A 20,555-nucleotide genomic window follows, 5' to 3' on the forward strand; every position below is an offset into this window, starting at 1 on the left:
TGGACCAAGTTCCTCCTGTGGTGCTCCGACAAGAATCGTTCGATTTTCCCTCTGTCCATCAACTCCATCCTTCAGTTTTTGCAAGAGGGTCTGGCTTTGGGCCTTAGTGTCTCGACCCTTAAGGGGCAGATTTCGGCCCTTAGTCATTTTTTTCTCTCGGATTTGGCATCTCACGTGCTTATTAGACGTTTTTTCAAGGCCGCCCTTATTCGTCGTCCTCCTAGGAGGTCTGTTTTTCCATCATGGGATCTTTCCCTTGTTCTTCATGCTCTCTGTTCAGCGCCTTTCGAACCTCTGGAGGAAGTGTCCCTTAAGCTGCTTTCGCTGAAGACGATTTTTCTGGTGGCTATTACCTCGGCTAGGAGAATTGGAGAAATCCAAGCTCTTTCTTCCTCTCCTGAGTTCACCATTTTTCATGAGGATAAGGTTGTTCTACATGTCAAACCCTCATTTCTCCCTAAGGTGATTTCCAGGTCCAGTCTCAATCAGCCCTTGATTCTGCCCACTTTTTCCCCGTCTCCTTCCTCTCCTGAAGAGTCTGCATGGCACACGTTGGATGTAAAACGGGCTTTAGAGATTTATATTGCTCGTACCTCCTCCATCCGTACCTCGGACCAGCTGTTTGTGAATTTTTTCGGGCGCTCGGCCGGGAGAGCGGCTTCGAAATCATCCATTTCCAGGTGGTTGGTGGACGCCATCCGGATGGCATACCAGTCCAATAACCTCACTCTGCAATGGCCCATCAGGGCCCATTCCACGAGGGCCATGGCAACCTCCTGGGCAGAAAAGGCCGCAGCTTCCCCTGAGGACATCTGTAAAGCTGCTACCTGGTCCTCATTCTCCACCTTCGTTCATCATTATCGGCTAGACATCTTCTCCTCCTCTGCGGCGGATTTTGGGCGTAAGGTGCTCCAGGCGGTGGTTTCCTGATGCGTTTTCCCTCCCAATTCCGGGATCTTGCTACATCCCACTGGTACTGCCACTGTATGCCAGGAAAAATGGAAATTTTTTTACTTACCGTAAATTCCTTTTTCCTTAATACAGTGGCAGTACAGGTTTCCCTCCCCTGTTTTGGTGGAATAAACTTATATTTTGGCAAGCATCTTTCTGTGTGTGTCTTGTTACTTACTGATTCTCTTCGAGAGGTCCCGGGTTTTATGGGTAAGGAGGAGGGGCTCTGGGCAATTTAACTCTTTACTCTCTTTAGATTCTACTTGTCCCTAGGAAAGAACATTACCCACTGGTACTGCCACTGTATTAAGGAAAAAGGAATTTACGGTAAGTAAAAAAATTTCCATTTTTCCTAACTGAGATCCCTGTCTGCCTATCTTCCTCACCCGGATTTTTTTGTATTTACTAAAGGCGACCTTTTTTTTTTTTTTTTTTGTTTGTACAATTTTGGCCACTCCTGTGGAGTACCACGGTAGTTTCTTTATTTATTTGCTCTTACTGACCAGCCTAATACAATTTTCTGTTATCTTCAATAATTCAACTTTTAAATAATCCCATTTGTCCTGGACTGCATTTAAATGGCATCAGTCCTTTACATATTTTCTCATTTTAGAAAAGTCAGCTTTTCTAAAATCTAAAACTTTTGGTTTTGTGTGGTGTGATTTAGTCACTGTTCGTATACTAAACCACACAGACTGATGTCCGAAATGGGTCCCAAACTTTCACTTACAGAAATATCTGTTAACAAATCTCCATTTGTGAACACTAAATCTAATATGGCCTCCTCGGCTACTTGTTTTAAAAATAATCCCAGTAGGGAGTTTTGAAGATCTGCATTCCGGGCACAACCAGCTACTTTGCGTTTCCAGTTCACATCAGGAAGATTAAAATCACCCATGATTAGAACTTCCCCCTTCATTTTAGCTATTTCCTCAATTAGTAGGTTATCTAGCTACTTGTCCAGGGGGTCTATAAAAACACCTACATGAGTTACTTTTATCCAATTGTAATGTAATCCAAACAGACTATTTTCCCTTCACCAACTTGTGTTAGGTTAGATGTTACTGTATTTCCCCATGTATAAGACGCACCTTTTTTCGAAAAATGCAGGGTCTAAAAACTAGGTGCGTTTTATACAGTGGTTGTAGATTGCAGTTACTACGGTACTCTGGATCAACACAGTAGGGACACAAACTGTATATAGGTTGAACTTGATGGACTTTGGTCTTTTTTCAACCTTATGAACTATGTTACTATGTTACTTCCCAGTAACTCCCTGCAGTCACACTGCTGACTGTCCCCCCCCCCCCCCCTTTGCTTATAGCATGCACACTGCTCAGACAACTCATCTAACAGTAAGTTTAAAATTAAAATATGGGCTGCTGAAAGTTAGGGGAGGTGGGGGTAATTTAGTGGTAGTTATGGTTAATGGCGTCTTTAGGGTTAATTTAGGGGCAGTTATGGTTGATGGGGTCTTTAGGGTTAATTTAGGGGCGGTTATGGTTAATGGGGCCTTTAGGGTTACTTTGGGGGGCAGTTAATGGATGGGAGTGATGAGGATAAATATGAATTTTATGATAATACATTTTTTTTCAAATTTTGGGCCCCAGAATGAGGTGCGCCTTGTGCACGGGAGCATCTTTTACATCGGGAAATACGGTATGTTATTTTTCACACACAGGGCCACCCCTCCCCCATTCTTTTCTATATAAGGAGTACCCCGGTATTGCTATGTCCCAGTCATTTTTCTCATTACATCAAGTTTCAGTAACAGCCACTAAATGAACATTCTCAGTTGCCACTACTGTTACCAGTTCATGGATCTTATTCCCTAAACTGCGAGCATTTGTAGACATGACATTTAGCTTATCATTTAACACACATGCTGCAAGCGCTTTCTGTCCTTGTTTGGGGGGGGGGGGGGGTATATGCTTCTCTATTATCCGTACAAACCAAGCCCCCAGATCCACCCACCTGGTTACTAACTAAAACACCTTCCCTTTCTATACTGTCTAGCCTGATATTTATTCCCCCCATTCCTAGTTTAAAGTCTCTGAGAATACTACCCTGGAAGTCTTTTTTTCTTTTTTCTTTTATTATTATTATTCTTCTTACTCCCCAAGTCCCCAAAATTACCTTTTAGGACTCTCCATCTTTCTTTTACTATGTCATTGGTGCCAATGTGCACCAAGACAGCTGGATCCTCACCAGCCCCTCTCAATAATTTATCCACTCTGTCTGCAATATGCAGAACCCGGCCCCCCAGAAGACATCAAACCACTCGGTTGCTGCTATCAGAGCCACAGATTACCCTGTCTGTTCTCTTAATTATAGAATCCCTTACCACCACAACTTGCCTTCTGGATCCCCTGTACACTGGATGAGCTGCTTTCCCAGCTGTTAGGGAGCACAGCTCTTTCCAACATGCTCACTTAAATGGGCAAATTTGTTGGAATGGAAAAACTCAGGACTGTCTTTCCTCTTTCCTCCCCCACTGCAACCACGTCTAACTATCACTCAGCTATGTGCCTGCTAGGGCCCCCATCTAAACTCTGCTCAGTGAGCAAGAGACTCCTCAAGATTGCCAATTTTAAAGCTCCAACCTCAGCTTCCAGAGAGACTAATTGCTCACACTTGCCACAGCGATATGGACCCAGGAACTGATGTTCCAAGCATGCATACATATGGCATGAAGTGAGATCTCCAAGCTTGCTCGTACTTTATGGAGGGATTACAGAATTGAAACAATATCTATCTTACCTTGGTTTCTCTTACGACTCCTTTGTGGCACTAACTGTTGTTGTCTATTTAGATTTTTGCAAAAGCATTTGACACTGTTCCACACCAGCAGTTATTGTATAAGCTGAGACAAATAGGTCTTGGAGAAAAAGCCTGTGTTTGGATGAGAAATTGGCTTAGTGGCAGGGTGCAAAGAGTCATTGTTAATGGTAAATTCTCAAACTGGACAACTGTGGTAAGTGGGGTCCCTCAGGGTTCTATCTTGGGTCCAGTTCTCATATTTATGCATGATCTTGCAATAGATATTGGTAGTCACTTTTCTGTGTTTGCTGATGACACAAAATTAGGTAAGGTTATAAAGTCTGACCAGGATGTAGCTTCTCTTCAGAATGATTTGGATAAACTAGGGGACTGGGCAAATAAGTGGCAGATGAGATTCAATATAGATAGACTTTGGTACCAAAAATAAGCATGCAACCTACACTCTAAGGGGAATTCCATTGGGAAAAGAAGAAAATGAGAAGGACTATAATTGTAGACCATAGACTTAGCAACAAAGTGCAGTGCCAGTCAGTGGTTGCAAAAGCCAGTAATTTTACCTCTTTATGAAGCAATGGTGAGGCTTCACCTTGAATATGCAGTGCAATTTTGGGCACCGGTTTTTAAGAAGGATGTTATAGAGCTGGCGAAAGTGCACAGGCGGGCTACAAAGTTAATTAGAGGAATGGAGTATTTTAATTATTAAGAAAGACTAGAAAAACTGAACTTGTTTTCACTTGAAAAGAGACGTCTAAGAGGGGATATGATCGCATTGTACAGATACGTACAAGGGCGGTATAAATAGCTCTAGTGATCTATTCACCAAGAGGTCTCTACAAAAGACACAGGGTCATCAGTTGAGACTTTAGGAAAGGAGATTTCAGCATCAGCATTGGAAATGGTTCTTCACAGTAAGAACAATAAGAATATGGAACTCTGCCTAAAGATGTTATCTAACTCTGTGGATAAAGGGCGACAACTGTTAAAAGGACAGTCATATTAGCAAATTGATTCAGGGAGTAACCTGATTGCCACTATGGACTCAAGAAGGACTTTGTTTCCCTGTTGTGGCATAATTGGTAATTGCCCCACGCAGGGGTTTTTTGCCTTTTGGTTTGGACTAAAGTCTTTTTTTTAACCTACTATACTAACTGCTGCTGTGGTGCACAAACTGGCCACTAATAGAAACTTGGAGATAAGCAAGCCCTTACTATGAACAAGCTCTGTGAGTTTAACCACTTACTTTATACAGAGTAACACAGTTAATTGATTATAAGCCCCACCCTTAACGAATTACATACTAAAAAAACACAGTTAACCAAACCAACACACAATTTATTTTGTTTTGTCAAAAACCCTTCAGCCATCTTATTGCTGGTTGAGATACAAACCCACTGTTGGTATAGTTATAATACCACTTCTCTGCTGCTGCTGCAGTGCATAAAGTGGCTACTTACAGAAAGCAAGTCACTTGGAGAAAAGCAAGCCCTTACTATGTATTCTATATTGTATTGCCTTACTGTACAGTGTGTGTATATATACCGTATTGGCTCGGATATAGGCCGCCCCCGTATATAGGCCGCACCCTAAAAGTTTGGTGCTTTTTTAAAGAAAAAGTTTTTTCTTTAAAAAAGCACCAAAAAAACATGCTGCCACTCTGCCCCCCCGAGATATGCTACCACTGTCCGCCCCCCCCCCCCCGAGATATGCTGCCACTGTCCCCCCCCCCCCGAGATATGCTGCCACTGTCGTCCTCCCTCCCCGAGATATGCTGCCACTGTCCTCCTCTGCCCCCCCGACTTACCGGAGCTGACTCCCGGGTGTCTTGCGAGGCCGGTGGGGGACATCTACGCAATACGCGTATACAACTTCCGGTGCCGGCACCGGAAGTTGTATACGCGTATTGCGTAGATGTCCCCCGCCGGCCCCGCAAGACACCCGGGAGTCTGCTCCGGTAAGTCAGGCGGGGGGCCAGAGGTAAAACGCATCGTGCGGTTGTCTAACGCTTAGACAACCTCCCGTGCCGGCACCCCCCCCGTGGGATGTGCTGGCAGGGGAGGCTGTCTGAGCGTATCGGGGAGTAGGATGCAGGTCCCCTGCACCGCTGCGGGGGATCTGTATCCTAACCCCGCTGCCTGCCCGGCGCTAGACCCCGAATATAGGCCGCACCCCCACTTTAAAGACTTAAAGTGGGGGAAAAAAGTGCGGCCTATATCCGAGCCAATACGGTATATATTATATACACACATACTATGTATTAGTACAGGGAACACCTTTGATGCCACGGATGACATCGACAGTAAGATATCCCTGTACAGTCCTAAGGTGAGCCCTCCTAATTGCAGCCTCGTGTCATTGTGGCTACAACATGTCGTTCTGATCACACATTGTTAGCTGAGTAGAGTTGAGCATTGAAATCCTCTTTGAATGTAATGGTGCTCAGAGCGCTGTCACATTCACTCTTTAAATTCAATCTCATTTTGAGATCATACATTTTGGTTCAAAATACCATTTGCATTTTAAGATGTCCCAAGCACTACTATGAGATAATGGATTAGTGTGAACATAAAAGCACATCACCCAATGCTTTTGTATACATGCACAGTAAAGGCTAAAAGTTCTTCCTACCTGGAGGCTTACAGCCAAAGAATGAGTCGCACTTCTAAATTAAACTCTGCTCATTTAACTGAAGGAAGGGATCAGGTAAATGACATTACATCTGTATATCACTTTATTTTTTTTTTTTAAGGAACAATGTTTTGAGAACTCCATAAAATGTGAGTGAGTCTTCAAGAGGTAAAATCATCCTAACGTGCCTTGTTGGTAGGGTAACTCCAAGCAGAACCTAAGCAGAAATAAAACAGCTTTTAGGTTATTATAGAGGTCAGATTTCTAGTTAGTTTGTAGCTTGTGACAGAGCAAATGACATGTGTAGGTCCAATGATTAGTTCGTGAGGGGAGTAGAGAAATGTAAACAAAACCAAAAACTGCTTCTTCACAACCTCAGGCCCAGGGGGAGATAAAAAATGCATTTTTCTTAAATTTTCTTCTATGCTTTAGGTGCCCCTATTGAACAATGACTGAACTCATGTTCACTACATACATATTTTTTACGTTGTAGAGGGGCACATCCATCACTTACACGTATTTTTAATAGTAATGGCATAACGTGTTTAGGGGTAGTGAACAGGGGCAGTTTATACTTTTTACATGTAGAGCTAAAGCAATGTTTATTTTATATATAGTTTTTCTTGCACTGTTACCAGTGGACTATGGGTAGAGATCCCTTTAAGGACCTCTTAAACATCTAATGTATGTGATGACAATATCACTTAGCTCACTTTTTTATTTTTCTATTTTTAGTGATTTTTTCCCCTTGCACTGATACACTGCATTGGAGATTGCAATACGCATGATCGGCCAGTTGGGGGAGCAATCAGATATCCCAGCAAGGTTTAGAGAGAGGTTTAGGGGATATTCTGTCCTCCTGTAACCTTGAGGTTGAGGCCAATAGTGACGTCTTCACGAATGGAATGCTAATCACGTGGTCAGGCATTCTTTAAGTAACTGCCTATCTGCACTCGCACCTAATGTCACTGTCCCTGCTACACAAGATTTTTAGGACATACATGTACGTCCATAGCGGCCTGAAGGGGGTTTAACAAATTTATCCCTTGTTGCTTAACATTTGCATGCATTTATGACTCGCTTAGCTATTCGGTATATGTATAATGATGATGCTTAACATTTCAGGTAGGAACAGAATGGGATCCCAAGGAAAGGATTTTTCGTAACTTTGGTGGTCTTATTGGGCCCTTGGATGAGCCAGTTGCTGTACAGAAGTGGACTCATGGAATCAATTTGACAGTTACTGTGGTCTGGATTGATCCCACATACATTGTGGCTGCCTCATACGATATTTCTGTGGACTCTGAGGCAGATTATACTCAGTACAAGCCCCCTCTAGCCCACCCATTGCGCCCTGGGGTCTGGAGTGTACGCATCCTGCATTTTTGGGAGATGGTGGCAGAGGTCCGTTTCCTTGTAATACCACTGAGTTTGCATAACAAGGAACCCCTGCAGAAAGGTGAGAGTACCGCTATAGTTAGAATAAAAATAAATTCATTATAGACAGACATGCATTTCTTAAATTACTTACGATATATATATTTGTATATGTCTTTCCACGCAGGAGATAGCTGGTTGCATTCAGGTCCTCCTCATGGTCAGTATATGGAGCAAAATTTCCAGGGTCTCAGTGGTGTTTTAGATTTACCTCCACGTGCTGAGATTGAAAAAAAAGCGAATGAAATGTCTGAACTTCGGGATAAGCAATTGGAACTCTGGACTGATGAAAGCTTAAAAAGATTTTGGTCCGTGGGAGGAGTTTGCACAAAATCATTCTCCTCCTCCTGTTCTTCACTTCCCATCTGCTCAGATACACACTGGAGCTCTCTGTCGCCTGACCCAAAGTCTGAACTGGGTCCTGTTGGACTTGATGGTCGACTGAGGTAGCAGAGCCTGAAGAATGAAACTATAAGGTTGAAGTGCAGTTCAACCTAGTCTACTGGACAACCATACAGATATTAATACAAATTTACAGAACTTTGCAAGGCTGTGTCAGACAGTTGCTTGTAACGATTGTTGCCAGCTGTGACCTTTTGAGCTCTTGCCACCTCTCAGTCAGGACTGGACAATACTTTCCATAATCAACATATTGAGAACAGGATGAGTGGCACCTTATTGTGCAGGGTCTTGTCCCCAAATGTGCAAATAAATCATAAGGCACCGACTGCTGCTATGAAACAGACTAAACAATATGTTCCTTCATGTATTTTTTTTTTTTTACACTAGGGGCTGGTTCTCTGGGAATATATTTCTTTAACTTCAGTATAGATAAACAACCCTGGCTAATACTGACAGTTTAGCTTGCCATGATAAGCAGGTGATTCTATAAATGTCACTTAAAAAGAAAAATATATAATCTGAATAACAACTACTATTTTATTTGGATCCACATAGTCTCTTAACTCGTTGTGCAGTACAACCTCCTGTGCACAGCATGTTGTTTGGTGTGTATCTGCACATAGTTTGTGACAATATGAAGCATTTTATTAAAAAGTGTTATGACGTGAAATTTGTTTAATGAGGAGACTGTTAAAACAAACAAAACTGTCAGGTGATATTTTGGGTAGTTTTTCCTGCTCAGACCTTGCAGTGAGCAGATTTTTATGGCAATGTTAAGAAAAAGCATTTCTCCATAGTCCATGTCTGGCTGGGTGATTAAAACTGACCCATTGTTTTACATAGGTAGTATGATTTTGTCTAGTAGCTTGTTATCTTAGCCCAGAACTTGAACACGCACAAATGGTGCAGATGCCTGAAAATGTTATGGGAAAAAAACAGATGTTTTTAAATTGGCTATGTGTTTTTTTAACAAAATGAGATAAAACCAGATTTGTGTCAATCCTAAACTGTTTTATGCTAGAGGAGACATGTATTTTTGTTCATGCAACTTGCCCTTTAAATGTATTTTAAAAAAATATGTATTTTTTTTATTTCTCAATTAACTATTTTACATTTGCAATGACATTTTTTTTTTTTTTTTACACAGGTGAAATAAAAGAACTAATTGTGTGACGGGGTGGGTGTGTATTGCTGCAAAGGAGGGATTGTTTAGGCAAAGGAGATTCCTTTTATTGGGCCAAACATGTTATGTAAGCTTTTGTGACCTTGGATGTCTTTTTCAGACAATTTCCATCTAAGCAGGTCCTAAAACTTTGTGTGTTGGCAATTTATTTTATGTTGACTCAGTAGTTCAATAGAAGCCCCAGCGTAAGTGCCAGAGAGGCGGGTCACCAAGCAGCGCTTCATGGGGACCTGGATCCTTCTCCCTGGCATATAGACAAAAGTCGGGGCGCATAAATATGTGGGGAAAAAATAGAACAAATATAGTGTAATACGTTCGAACGAAAAAACAAAAATTAAGATATTTGTTGCACTCACAAGTGTACTTAAAAGTGATAGCTCGTCAAAAAAATCCAGACTCTTTTCTGTCTTGGAACTTCTGTGTAGAAGATAGGAAACAAAATAGTGCAATAAAAATAGGTATTGTTTAATAAATATAGATTAAAAACTTACAAACAGATGGGCATAACATATGGGTTATGCGTAAAAGCAGTGTCCTTCACGAAGGTAAATGGGTAATCAGCAAGTCCTTGTACAGTCCAAATTTCGATAATTATAAAGTTTCTCAACGCGTTTCGCCGATTTCTGTCTCGGCTTCCTCAGGAGAAATTCAAGAATCAATCTGTATCCAGTTTCTATTCATATACATTTTGAATATATATTTTTTATATTTATAATATTCCCCCTCCTTTTAAAAGCACTATCTCTACACATTTTCGTTCCATCTGCGGGTTAATTGTTTAACCACATAACAGATGGATATCAGTAGCATAATCACGACAACATTCAATTAATCAATTAAGGAGGTTACAATCAATATGCTTTCATTTATCTCTCCCCGACGTCCTTTTTCCTTACGGGGGTTCTGTTCAACAAGACAGATTCCTATGAAAAGAAAAATACACTCATTCAATACATTTGATCTCTAAATTGGTACCAATTAACATTGCTACTAGGTTGCTACATTGTTTCACTTACCCATTTAAGTTTGGACAGAGTCCAAACCACATACACAGATGTCTTCTATCTTGTTTCCGCCTGTCTGTTTTTTCCTCTATGGGTCCCCCGACGCTCTGCTGATATATTCCTGTGAATTGAAAAGATTGTAAAAATGAAGAACATTTGATATGTCACTTTTTTGACTTTATAAATTATTTATCTTATACACTTACCGATCACGAATATTGGTGGCTACGAGTCCCGACGACACGATAAAATGGGAAGTTCCACACCATTTGTTGTCATTTCGTCCTGAGGAATCTAAAAGAAAAGAAAAAAAGAAAAGACTAAACGTGATGACGTAAACAGAGGAAGACGGCGAGCCGGGACCTTTAAAAAACCGCGAAAACACAGACGGGATACAGATTGATTCTTGAATTTCTCCTGAGGAAGCCGAGACAGAAATCGGCGAAACGCGTTGAGAAACTTTATAATTATCGAAATTTGGACTTTACAAGGACTTGCTGATTACCCATTTACCTTCGTGAAGGACACTGCTTTTATGCATAACCCATATGTTATGCCCATCTGTTTGTAAGTTTTTAATCTATATTTATTAAACAATACCTATTTTTATTGCACTATTTTGTTTCCTATCTTCTACACAGAAGTTCCAAGACAGAAAAGAGTCTGGATTTTTTTGACGAGCTATCACTTTCAAGTACACTTGTGAGTGCAACAAATATCTTAATGTTTGTTTTTTCGTTCGAACGTATTACACTATATTTGTTCTATTTTTTCCCACATATCTATGCGCCCCGACTTTTGTCTATATACCGTTTGTTGTAACACTTATGAGGAGTGTTTGATCTACGGGAGCAGCAAGATCTGTAGGGTATTGTACATTATTTTTTAAGACTCACCCACTCGTGAAGGTGTTCCTTTTCCGTTTTATATTGTCACTTTATTTATCCTTCTCCCTGGCAGTCGGTGAACGTCTATGAGATGCGCGCGCAGAACCTCCGCTTCTGACATCACTTCTGCCGGGGCTTCTATGAGGGAGTACAGACGTGACTTGATTTTCCGGTGTTCAGTCATAGAAGGCCAGGCTGAACTAACGGGCAGCAGAGGTTGTCAACACGCATCGCTCAGATGTCCACCGGCTGCCCCCACTAGACACCAGGGAGTCTGAAGCATGGGGGACAAGTCTGGGGATGCATTGGTAAGTTTGAGGGGCAGAGTAGCATATAGGGGGTATAAGCCATTTCTGGGGTGCAGAGTGGCAAATAAAAGGAAATAAAAAAATGCATTTTTCTTAATCATAGTTTTTATTAAATCTGAAAAAATAGTTTACATTAATATTTACTAGTGTCTTACAATCGAGCAAATACGGTAATAATAATTAAAAAAAAAAAGGTACGGATCAGCACTTACCTCGCAGTAGCAACTTGCAACGCATGGTCCTTTGTAACACGCAGTAAGTTCAGGGAGTTGAAACCAACTTCTGCTTCAGTAAAGAAACCCCACATAGGAGGGGGAAGTCATCATGGCTCCAGGACACCGTTTTAACACTCCACAACTGTATGGATTGATCTGCCTAAAGAAATCCGCTTGTTAAGCAAGGTTAATGTTTATAAGCACTTTATTATTAAAAGATTAATAAAAATAAGATTCTTTTTCCTCTTCAGAAAGCTGATGCTCTAGTATATCGAAGTTGAAACGATTATATGTTTATTATAATTATCGTATATGGGAACAATAAGGAAACTCGCTTTTCATCAAAGTGAGATATCATTTTTATAAATATCTTACCACTGGATAACAATTAAGGTGGTTCCTCTTTAAGGGAAGCGCTAATGCACGTATGCACTTCACAAATGTGCAGATCGGGACTTTTAAGGAAATCCTCTTATTGTTACACCTACCGTGTCCGCTGGGGTCCCGCGTCGGTCTGCCGCTTGTGGGCGGCGCCCGTGGGATGACGTGCACGGCATGTCCGCGGCGCTCGCAAGTATATGAGCGAGTCCCCGCAGCACGGCGCTCGCACACGGACGTACGTGTCAGCGCGGCATTGCTGCAGTGTTACTGTTGTTTGCTCTAGGTTTTTGTGTTTCTAGTACTTGTGCTATATCTCTGTCCATCGTGTACCGAACCTTGGCTTGTCTTTGACCTTGATCCTGTGCTGCCTGCCCGGACCTCTGATATCCTCGACCTTGCTTCTGTGGCGCCTGCCCCGACCTTGGACTTCCATGTTTTTGGCTTTGTCTTTGCTACCTTGTGAGTCCGCTATTCCGTCTCCGCTATGTGGGTTCAGCTACCGGTGCTACCCCAGGGCCCCGCATAACACTTATTAAGTGAGACCAATGTTTAGAAGCACTTGAATTATTTATATTGGAAAATTGTATGAATTCTTTTTTACCCCTTAAGTATTTTATAAGTGTACTAAGGATAACTTGTCTATTACTGTAAGATTATAAATTGTTCACAAGCACTTTACTAATGGAGATATCAGGCAAGCTTTAAGAGGATTTTTTTACTTTTTTTTTTAATGCTCATAAACCCATCACAATTATATAGAATGAGATTAATAGGGTGATATGGTTTCTATTGAAATGAGACAAACTATTCACAGGAACCTCATTAACAGAGATAATAAATGCTGGCTTTTTTCCCCCTTCCTCCTCCCCCTTAAGTTTTCTCTTAAATCTCCAGCACCCTTTACTGCCAAGTTTTCAGCAGCTCCACCTTAAATTTTCAAGAACTTAGATTGCATCATAGATGATGCATACTATCGATCGGAAATATCCCTCTAGAAGTCCGCCTACTGATCAATTGTTGATTTGTCAGCCTCCAAGAGTCACCAATCCAGCCCTCCCACTATAGTCAGAAACAAATTATTAAAATTGATAAACATCCAGGGACTTAATGCACCACAAAACAAGACTCTCGTTCTTAAATAAGGAAAAAAATCCAGATTGCTATGGTCCAGTAGACCCATTAGAGAAAAAAGAAAAAAATAAGATGGCATAGGAGATATCACCCATTGGTAATTGATGCCTCAAGAGAAAATGAGTTGCCATCTTCTTTAAATTTCCAGGTAGACATCCAATTCAAAGATATGGATCTAGAGGGTAGATATATGATCTTAGTGTGTGAAATTAATGGAGAATTATATACCCTGATTAATAAATATCTTCCAAATCCCCACCCAATGGCCCTACTAAATCAAATCTGGGAGAGCGTTGAAAAAGTTAATTGAAAAAAATAGAACATTTTAACATACCCAGAACCCCAGAGGCTGCCCTATTAAATCTTAACTGGCCCATCCTTAATAAAATCCAATCCTCTCTAGTTACACACAGATTTGTAGCTGCTAAAATTATAATAGCTAGGAATTGGAGGAGCAATTTACCCTTCTCCATTCTACGTTTTAGGTACCAACTGATTTACCAATTTAAAATGGAGCAAGGCATAAATAATATGCTAAGATCTGATAGGTTTAAAGATCCTTGGGAGGATTGGATTAAAGTAATTGAAAAAGAAGATTGGATTACAGCAGTAAACCCACAAGATTAGAGATGGAACACCGTTACACCAACAGGGACTTTTATGACATCGCATTCTAAATAGATGGACATTAATATATAGTGGGTCCCCCTTTGCATTTATAACAGTTTACACTCTTCTGGGAAGACTTTCCAAAAGACGTTTGAGTGTTTCTGTGGGATTATTTGCTCATTCATCCAGTAGAGCATCTGTGAGGCCAAGCACTGATGTTAGACGAGAAGGCCTGGCTTGCAATCTCCGTTCCAGTTCATCTGAAAGGTCTTTCATGAGGTTCTGAGCTCTGGGCAGGCCTGTCAAGTTCTTCCACACCAAACTCATCCAACCACGTCTTTATGGAACTTGCTTTGTGCACTGGTGCATAGTCATGTTGGGATAGAGAAGGGCCTTCTCCAAACTGTTCCCTCAAAGTTGGAAGCATAGCATTGTCCAAAATGTTTAGGTGTGTCCCCTTCAGTCCAGACTAACATTTAAATGACTGCCAGTTAAGGTCAGCCTTCACAGTTCCATAATAAAGAGACTCTGTAAAAATGGCATCCATGGGAGTGTTGCAAAGTGCGAACCACTGCTAAAACAAACATTTTGCCAATCTTAATGGAACCATAAATACTGCTCTCCACCAGAAAATTCTGAAGGAGAATGTCTGGCCATCAGCTCAAGCGCATTTGGGTTATAGCAGGACAATAATCCAGAGCACAAAAGCAAGTCTAGCTCAAAAGAAACAAACATTTTGGAGGGGCCTAGTCAAAATCTGATTCAGATGCTGTGGTATGACCTTTAAAGGGCAGTTCATGCTCAAAAAAACCCCTCCAATGTGGCCGAATTAAAAGAAAATCTGCCAAGAAGAGTAGGCCAAAATTCCTCCACAGTGATACAAAAGACTCCGTTCCAGTTATTACCAAGGGTGGCACAACAAGTAATCAGTTTTATGGGATTAATTATTTTTTCACATGGGCGATATAGGCTTTGATCAACTCCCTACTTTCAATAAGTTAAATGATTGTTTTATCTCAAGGACCAGAGCTGTTTTACACTACAGGAGAGCAGAGATTTTTCATGTTTTTACTACGTAATGTCCTTCTTATCTGTACCCACACAAATATTTTGGTTTTTTTAGCATAAGTAGGGCTTTCTATATTCATAAACGCAAGACATTATTTTGTATGAATTATATAAAAATGAAAACAAATATTTCCCAGCTTTACATTTTTATAAATTGTACACAGCTAGAGCCAGTGGGGAAAAACATATTTATAAAATTTGTAAACTACCATATATACCTAGTATTTTCATCTATTTTGTCCTTAATAGGGAAGTCCTTATAGGCAAATATTACAAGTTACACATAACATAAAACTACATGTTTTTGTAATGAGACAACCCAGGGTATTTTACTAGGGCCATTGTATCTCCAATCTCTTCCAAACTTTGTGATATTTTTTTTTATTACTCCCACAAAAGACAAACATTTATGTTCAGCAGTATCACACAAGTTAGTTAACAATATTCTTATGTTTATATATTTTTTTACACTGCTGTCTGTTAGAGACCAGTGCACACCATATGGAAAGATACTTTGAGGTATTTTATGATCCCAGGGATCTCTATTAGCACAGGGAAAACATTTGTGATGTCACTTGTGACATCACCTATTAGGTAGGCTGTCACGTTTAACAATGCTCAATTGGTACTACGGGGCTGAAAGTGTGCCAAGAAAATGTCCCCCACACCATTACACCACAACCACCATCCTGAACCGTTGATTGAAGGCAGGATGGATCCATGCTTTCGTGTTGTTTACACCAAAGTCTGACCCTGCCATCTGAATGTCACAGCTGGAATTGAGACTCATCAGACCAGGCAACATACTGAAATACTCAGTTTCTGAAATACTCAGACCAGCCCGCCTGGCACCAACAACCATGCCACATTCAAAGTCACTTAAATCCCCTTTCTTCACCATTTGTCGGGACCTGGGCCAGCAGGTCGGTAGGAGCCCAGTTACAGGGGATACCAGGGGCTCTGTCTGTACCCCTTGATGCATCATGACTGGTAGGTAGGTAGGTACAGACAGGTACACAACAGACAGAAAAGCAGGACTGGAATCAAAGAATAAAGGGGAACTCAGAATGGCAGGGCACATGGCTTGGAAGACGCCAGGCAGGGCACACGGACAGGTAGATAAATCTGGGACACACCGGGGTCTGGTACACAAACCTGGATCGTGATACATGGGAGACTAGAACGTACACAGAGCTTTAGCTGCAAGCAGACTAACAAGAACCCAAGCCAAACAATGCAAAGGCCCTAAATGGAGGCGTGTGTTCTGACAGTTTCATTTCCGAAACATTATATTTTATTCTATAAAACAACTTGTGCAGTATATATATATATATATATATATATATATATATATATATATATATGCACTTTTTAAACAGTAAACAAACGGATACTTTGCACAATGAATAATGCAGTAATCACAGCGCTAGTGAAAATTAATTGTGCAGTAATCACAGCGCTAGTGAAATGAAACTGCCATTAACCCCTTCAATCCCCTATAGACGTACCGGGACGTCCAAAAAATGCCCACTAAGAAACCCCTATGGACGTCCCGGTACGTCCAGCCGTCACTGCTGACGTAACCCGGAAGGTCATCGGAGGACAGGATATCCCCGATGAGGCACAGAGACGCTGCGATCTCTATGCAGGTCTGTGAGGACCTGCATAGAGATCACAGTGTGATCGGTGCAGGGGGATCGCGGGGAGGGAAGTGAGAAACCATGTCTCTCACTCCCCCTCCCGTCCTGAAAGAGAAAAGCAGAAAAAAAACGTTAGTCCATTTAAAAAATAATATTAAAAAAATCATTAAAATAATAATATAAATAATACTAAAAAAAATTATAATGTGACCTGTGATGTTATTGTGACATCACTGGCATGTTCAGGAGGTCCCTAGGAGGACCTCTAACCATTACTGTGTAAAAAAAAATAAAAAAAAATTTAAAAAAAATTAAAATTAAAAAAAATTAAAAAAAATATATAAAAAAAGATCATTAAAAAAATTATTAAAAAAACCTTACTTCCCATTGCCCTAGCATAACATCTAACCAGTATAACCCTCCTGCCCCCGTTCACAACCCCCAAACCCGTTAAGCCATAGGCATAAAAATTATACAAAATTGTACACCTAATAGTATGCTCCCTGGTGCTGGGAAAGTCTGGAAAATCTATATAAATTAGGTATTTCTGAAATCAGGACACCTGAATTGATAAACTTGGAGGGGATTTTCCATCACTTTACCTAATTTTGTGAGGATTCAGAGGGAAAATTGAAAAAAAAATTAGTTTATTTTTCTAATCTTCGCTAGTTTTTACTAAATTTCTCATTCTAAATTTTCAGCTAATCATCCAGCTATGGTATCAAACGAAAGCTCTATCTCTCCTTGAAAAAACAATATATAGTTTACATGGGTACACTATTCACAGGAAAAGAGAATCAGCGCTAAACCGACATACCCCAAAAATGGCAAAATTGCTCTGGGCTTTGAGGTACCAAAAACCCCTGGGATTACATTACATTACATTTATTTATAAAGCGCCGGCCGATTCCGCAGCGCTGTTACATTCATTAGAACAATTTATAAACAAACACAATAACACATACAATAACAAACTGGTGCAAAGGAGAAGAGGGCCCTGCTCTTGCGAGCTTACAATCTAGCCGGTGGTTGAGGGGAGTGAGACAATAGGAGAGGACAGCTTGGGTGAGGATGAGTTGATCTGCTTCTGATGTGTTGAAGCTGTTTGTTCCGATGGCTGTAATTAGGATGATGGTTGGGAGTACTGTAAAGCAATGTTGTACGCTTCCCTGAACAAGTGGGTTTTCAGAGAGGTTTTGAAAGTTGTGTACGAGGCAGAAAGTCTGACTGAACGGGGAAGGGGATTCCACAGGAGGGGAGCGGCACGGGTGAAATCCTGAACACGGGAGTGGGAAGAGGTAACAACAGTAGAAGAAAGCAGCAGGTCGTGACAGGAACGAAGAGGGCGGGTAGGGATGTATTTGGATAGGAGGGTAGAGATGTAAGGGGGTGCTGAGTTGTTGAGGGCTCTATAGGTCAGGGTTAGACGTTTAAATTTGATTCTGAAGGGTATGGGGAGCCAGTGAAGTGATTGGCATAGTGGAGCAGCAGATGAGGAGCGGCAACAGAGTAAGATTAATCTAGCTGCAGTGTTGAGGATAGATTGAAGCGGTGAAAGGCGGGAGAGGGGGAGACCGGTTAGTAGGGAGTTGCAATAATCCAGGCGGGATATCACAAGGGAGTGGATTAGTAATTTGGTGGTATTTTGTGTGAGGAAAGGGCGGATTCGGGAGATGTTTTTCAGGTGGACGCAGCAGGATTTGGTGAGGGACTGGATGTGAGGGATGAAGGAGAGAGCAGAGTCGAGGGTGACACCAAGGCAGCGAACCTGGTCTGTTGGATGGATAGTGGAGTTATCAACAGTAATATAGATGTCAGGAAAAGTGGACATAGCAGATGGCGGGATTACCATGAGTTCAGTTTTAGAGATGTTGAGCTTTAGGTAACGGGATGCCATCCATGATGCAATTCCTGATAGACAGTCAGTGAGGTGAGTTAGAAGAGAGGGCGAAAGGTCAGGAGCAGAAATATAGAGTAGGGTGTCATCTGCATATAGGTGGTACTGGAAACCAAAGGAAGAAATAAGCTTTCCGAGTGAAGAAGTGTAGATGGAGAATAGCAGAGGCCCAAGAACTGAGCCTTGAGGAACACCAGTAGATAGCGGTAAGGGAGAGGAGCAAGTTCCAGTAAATGAGACACTAAAAGTACGGTTAGAAAGGTAGGAATTAAGCCATGAAAGAGCCGTGTCACGGATGCCATGAGCATGGAGGGTTTGTAGGAGAAGAGAGTGGTCGACTGTGTCGAAAGCGGCTGAGAGGTCCAAGAGAACAACCAGTGAGAATTGGCCTTTTGTTTTAGCTGTGAGGAGGTCATTAGTAGCGGTCCCATATAGATATATGGGCTTCTTGTGTAATCCCTAAATTTGAGAATAGGTCTTTAAGAAACTTTTCCAAAGTATCATTTGTTAGGTTCTCCCGAATTCCTCTTATTCTCAGGTTAATTCGTCTTGCACGATCTTCAAAATCAGCAATCTTCAATTCCAGTGCCTCTATTTTTGTAGTATTCTGAATAATGTTGTCTTGATGAGTCAAATCTTGTATAGTTAATTTTTCTAGTTTCTCTTCATTTATTTTCACCCGTGAGGCAACGGATAATAAATCAGTTCTCAATCCCTGCATCTGTGATTGAATTTCAGATTTTATCTTCTCAAATTGATCGTCCAGAGCCATTTTAAATTGCTCCTGAATTATGGGGGTTAAATCTCCTACAAGTGCTGGGATACTTTTTTGATGTTCTTCCTCCCCTAAACTTATATTCAACGTTTGTTCCAATACTGATCTTGCATTCTCAAGCTTAGAAGCTTGTGGTAAAAAAAAGGATAGCCTTTTCTCTGGTTTATTTTTCTCTTCCCTTTTCTCTGAGTGATTTCTCAGAGGGCTTTTTTGTAGCCATTTTTTTTTCTCCCTCTTATTCTTTTCTTCCCTCTACTTCCTTCTTCTTCCCTTTCTTTTCCTCTGTTTTATTCCCCTTTTCTTTTTTTCTTCTTTTCTTTATTTTCTCCCCACAATAATATCCATAAACAAATAAAACTCTGTTTTGCGCTTATAAATCTTTTCCTCTTATGTAGTTTCGATGAGATAGATACTATAAAGTTATATATCTTGTCTAATAAAGCTGCTGATTGTCAAGTGTGTTACTCTTGAAAAAATTAAGAAGATTGTTTAACGTTCCATATTTGGGAGAGTGCCACAGCCTAACAGTCAATAGAGATATCCGATTTTATCCACAAATTTTATCCAGTAATTTATCCAGTAATTCAGCAGTAATTCAGCAGGGTAGGGAAAAAAAAAAAAAAAAAATCGAAGCTAAAGGAAAGTCCACTTATCTAAAGAGTATAATGTTCCCCCAGTGTCTATGTCAGCATATGTGAAATGGTAATGCTATTTATCAAGTGTAATACTCTTGCAAAATTAAGGTGGTTGTTTAACGTTCCACATTTGGGAGAATACCACAGCGTAACAATCGATCAGATCTTGTCCACAGATTTATCCAGTAATTCCGCAGTAATTCAGCAGGATCAGTAAAAAAAAAAAAAAAATCGAAGAAAAAAGAAAATCCACTTATCTGAAGAATGTAATGTTCTCGGGGTGTCTATGTCAGCATATATGTAATGGCAATGCTGATTATTAAGTATATTACTCTTGAAAAAATAAAGTAATAGTTTAACGTTCCATATTTGGGAGAATGGGAGAGTACCACAGCCTAACCGTCAATAAGAGATACCAGATTTTGCCCACAGATTTTATCCAGTAATTAAGCAATATCAATAAAAAAAAATAAAAAATAAAAAATAAGAAAATCCACTTATCTGAGGAATGTAATGTTCTCAAGTGTCAGCATATGCTTTTAATAGTTCGGTACCTCCACCATCTCCACCAGCACAAACGCCGGGCTCCAATTTACACAGGCCACACAGCCGTCCACTCCGCTGGT

The 20,555-nt window shown here is 40.8% G+C and overlaps 1 protein-coding gene across 1 annotated transcript in view; it reads left to right on the forward strand.

The window, feature by feature from the left end:
• The window catches only part of LOC149281547 (xylosyltransferase 2-like), a 31,054-nt gene extending 22,810 nt beyond the window's left edge, over window positions 1-8,244 (forward strand). Inside the window, exons 10-11 of the mRNA XM_089499130.1 lie at window positions 7,483-7,816; window positions 7,922-8,244. Of these exons, the coding sequence (XP_089355256.1) occupies window positions 7,483-7,816; window positions 7,922-8,244 (657 nt within the window). The remainder of the gene's footprint in view (window positions 1-7,482; window positions 7,817-7,921) is intronic.
• The last annotated feature ends 12,311 nt before the right edge of the window (window positions 8,245-20,555 follow it).

This window comes from Sceloporus occidentalis, unplaced genomic scaffold (genome assembly GCF_023333645.1).
Source record: "Sceloporus occidentalis isolate IW3139 unplaced genomic scaffold, rSceOcc1.0.p SCAF_130, whole genome shotgun sequence".
NCBI lineage: Eukaryota > Metazoa > Chordata > Lepidosauria > Squamata > Phrynosomatidae > Sceloporus > Sceloporus occidentalis.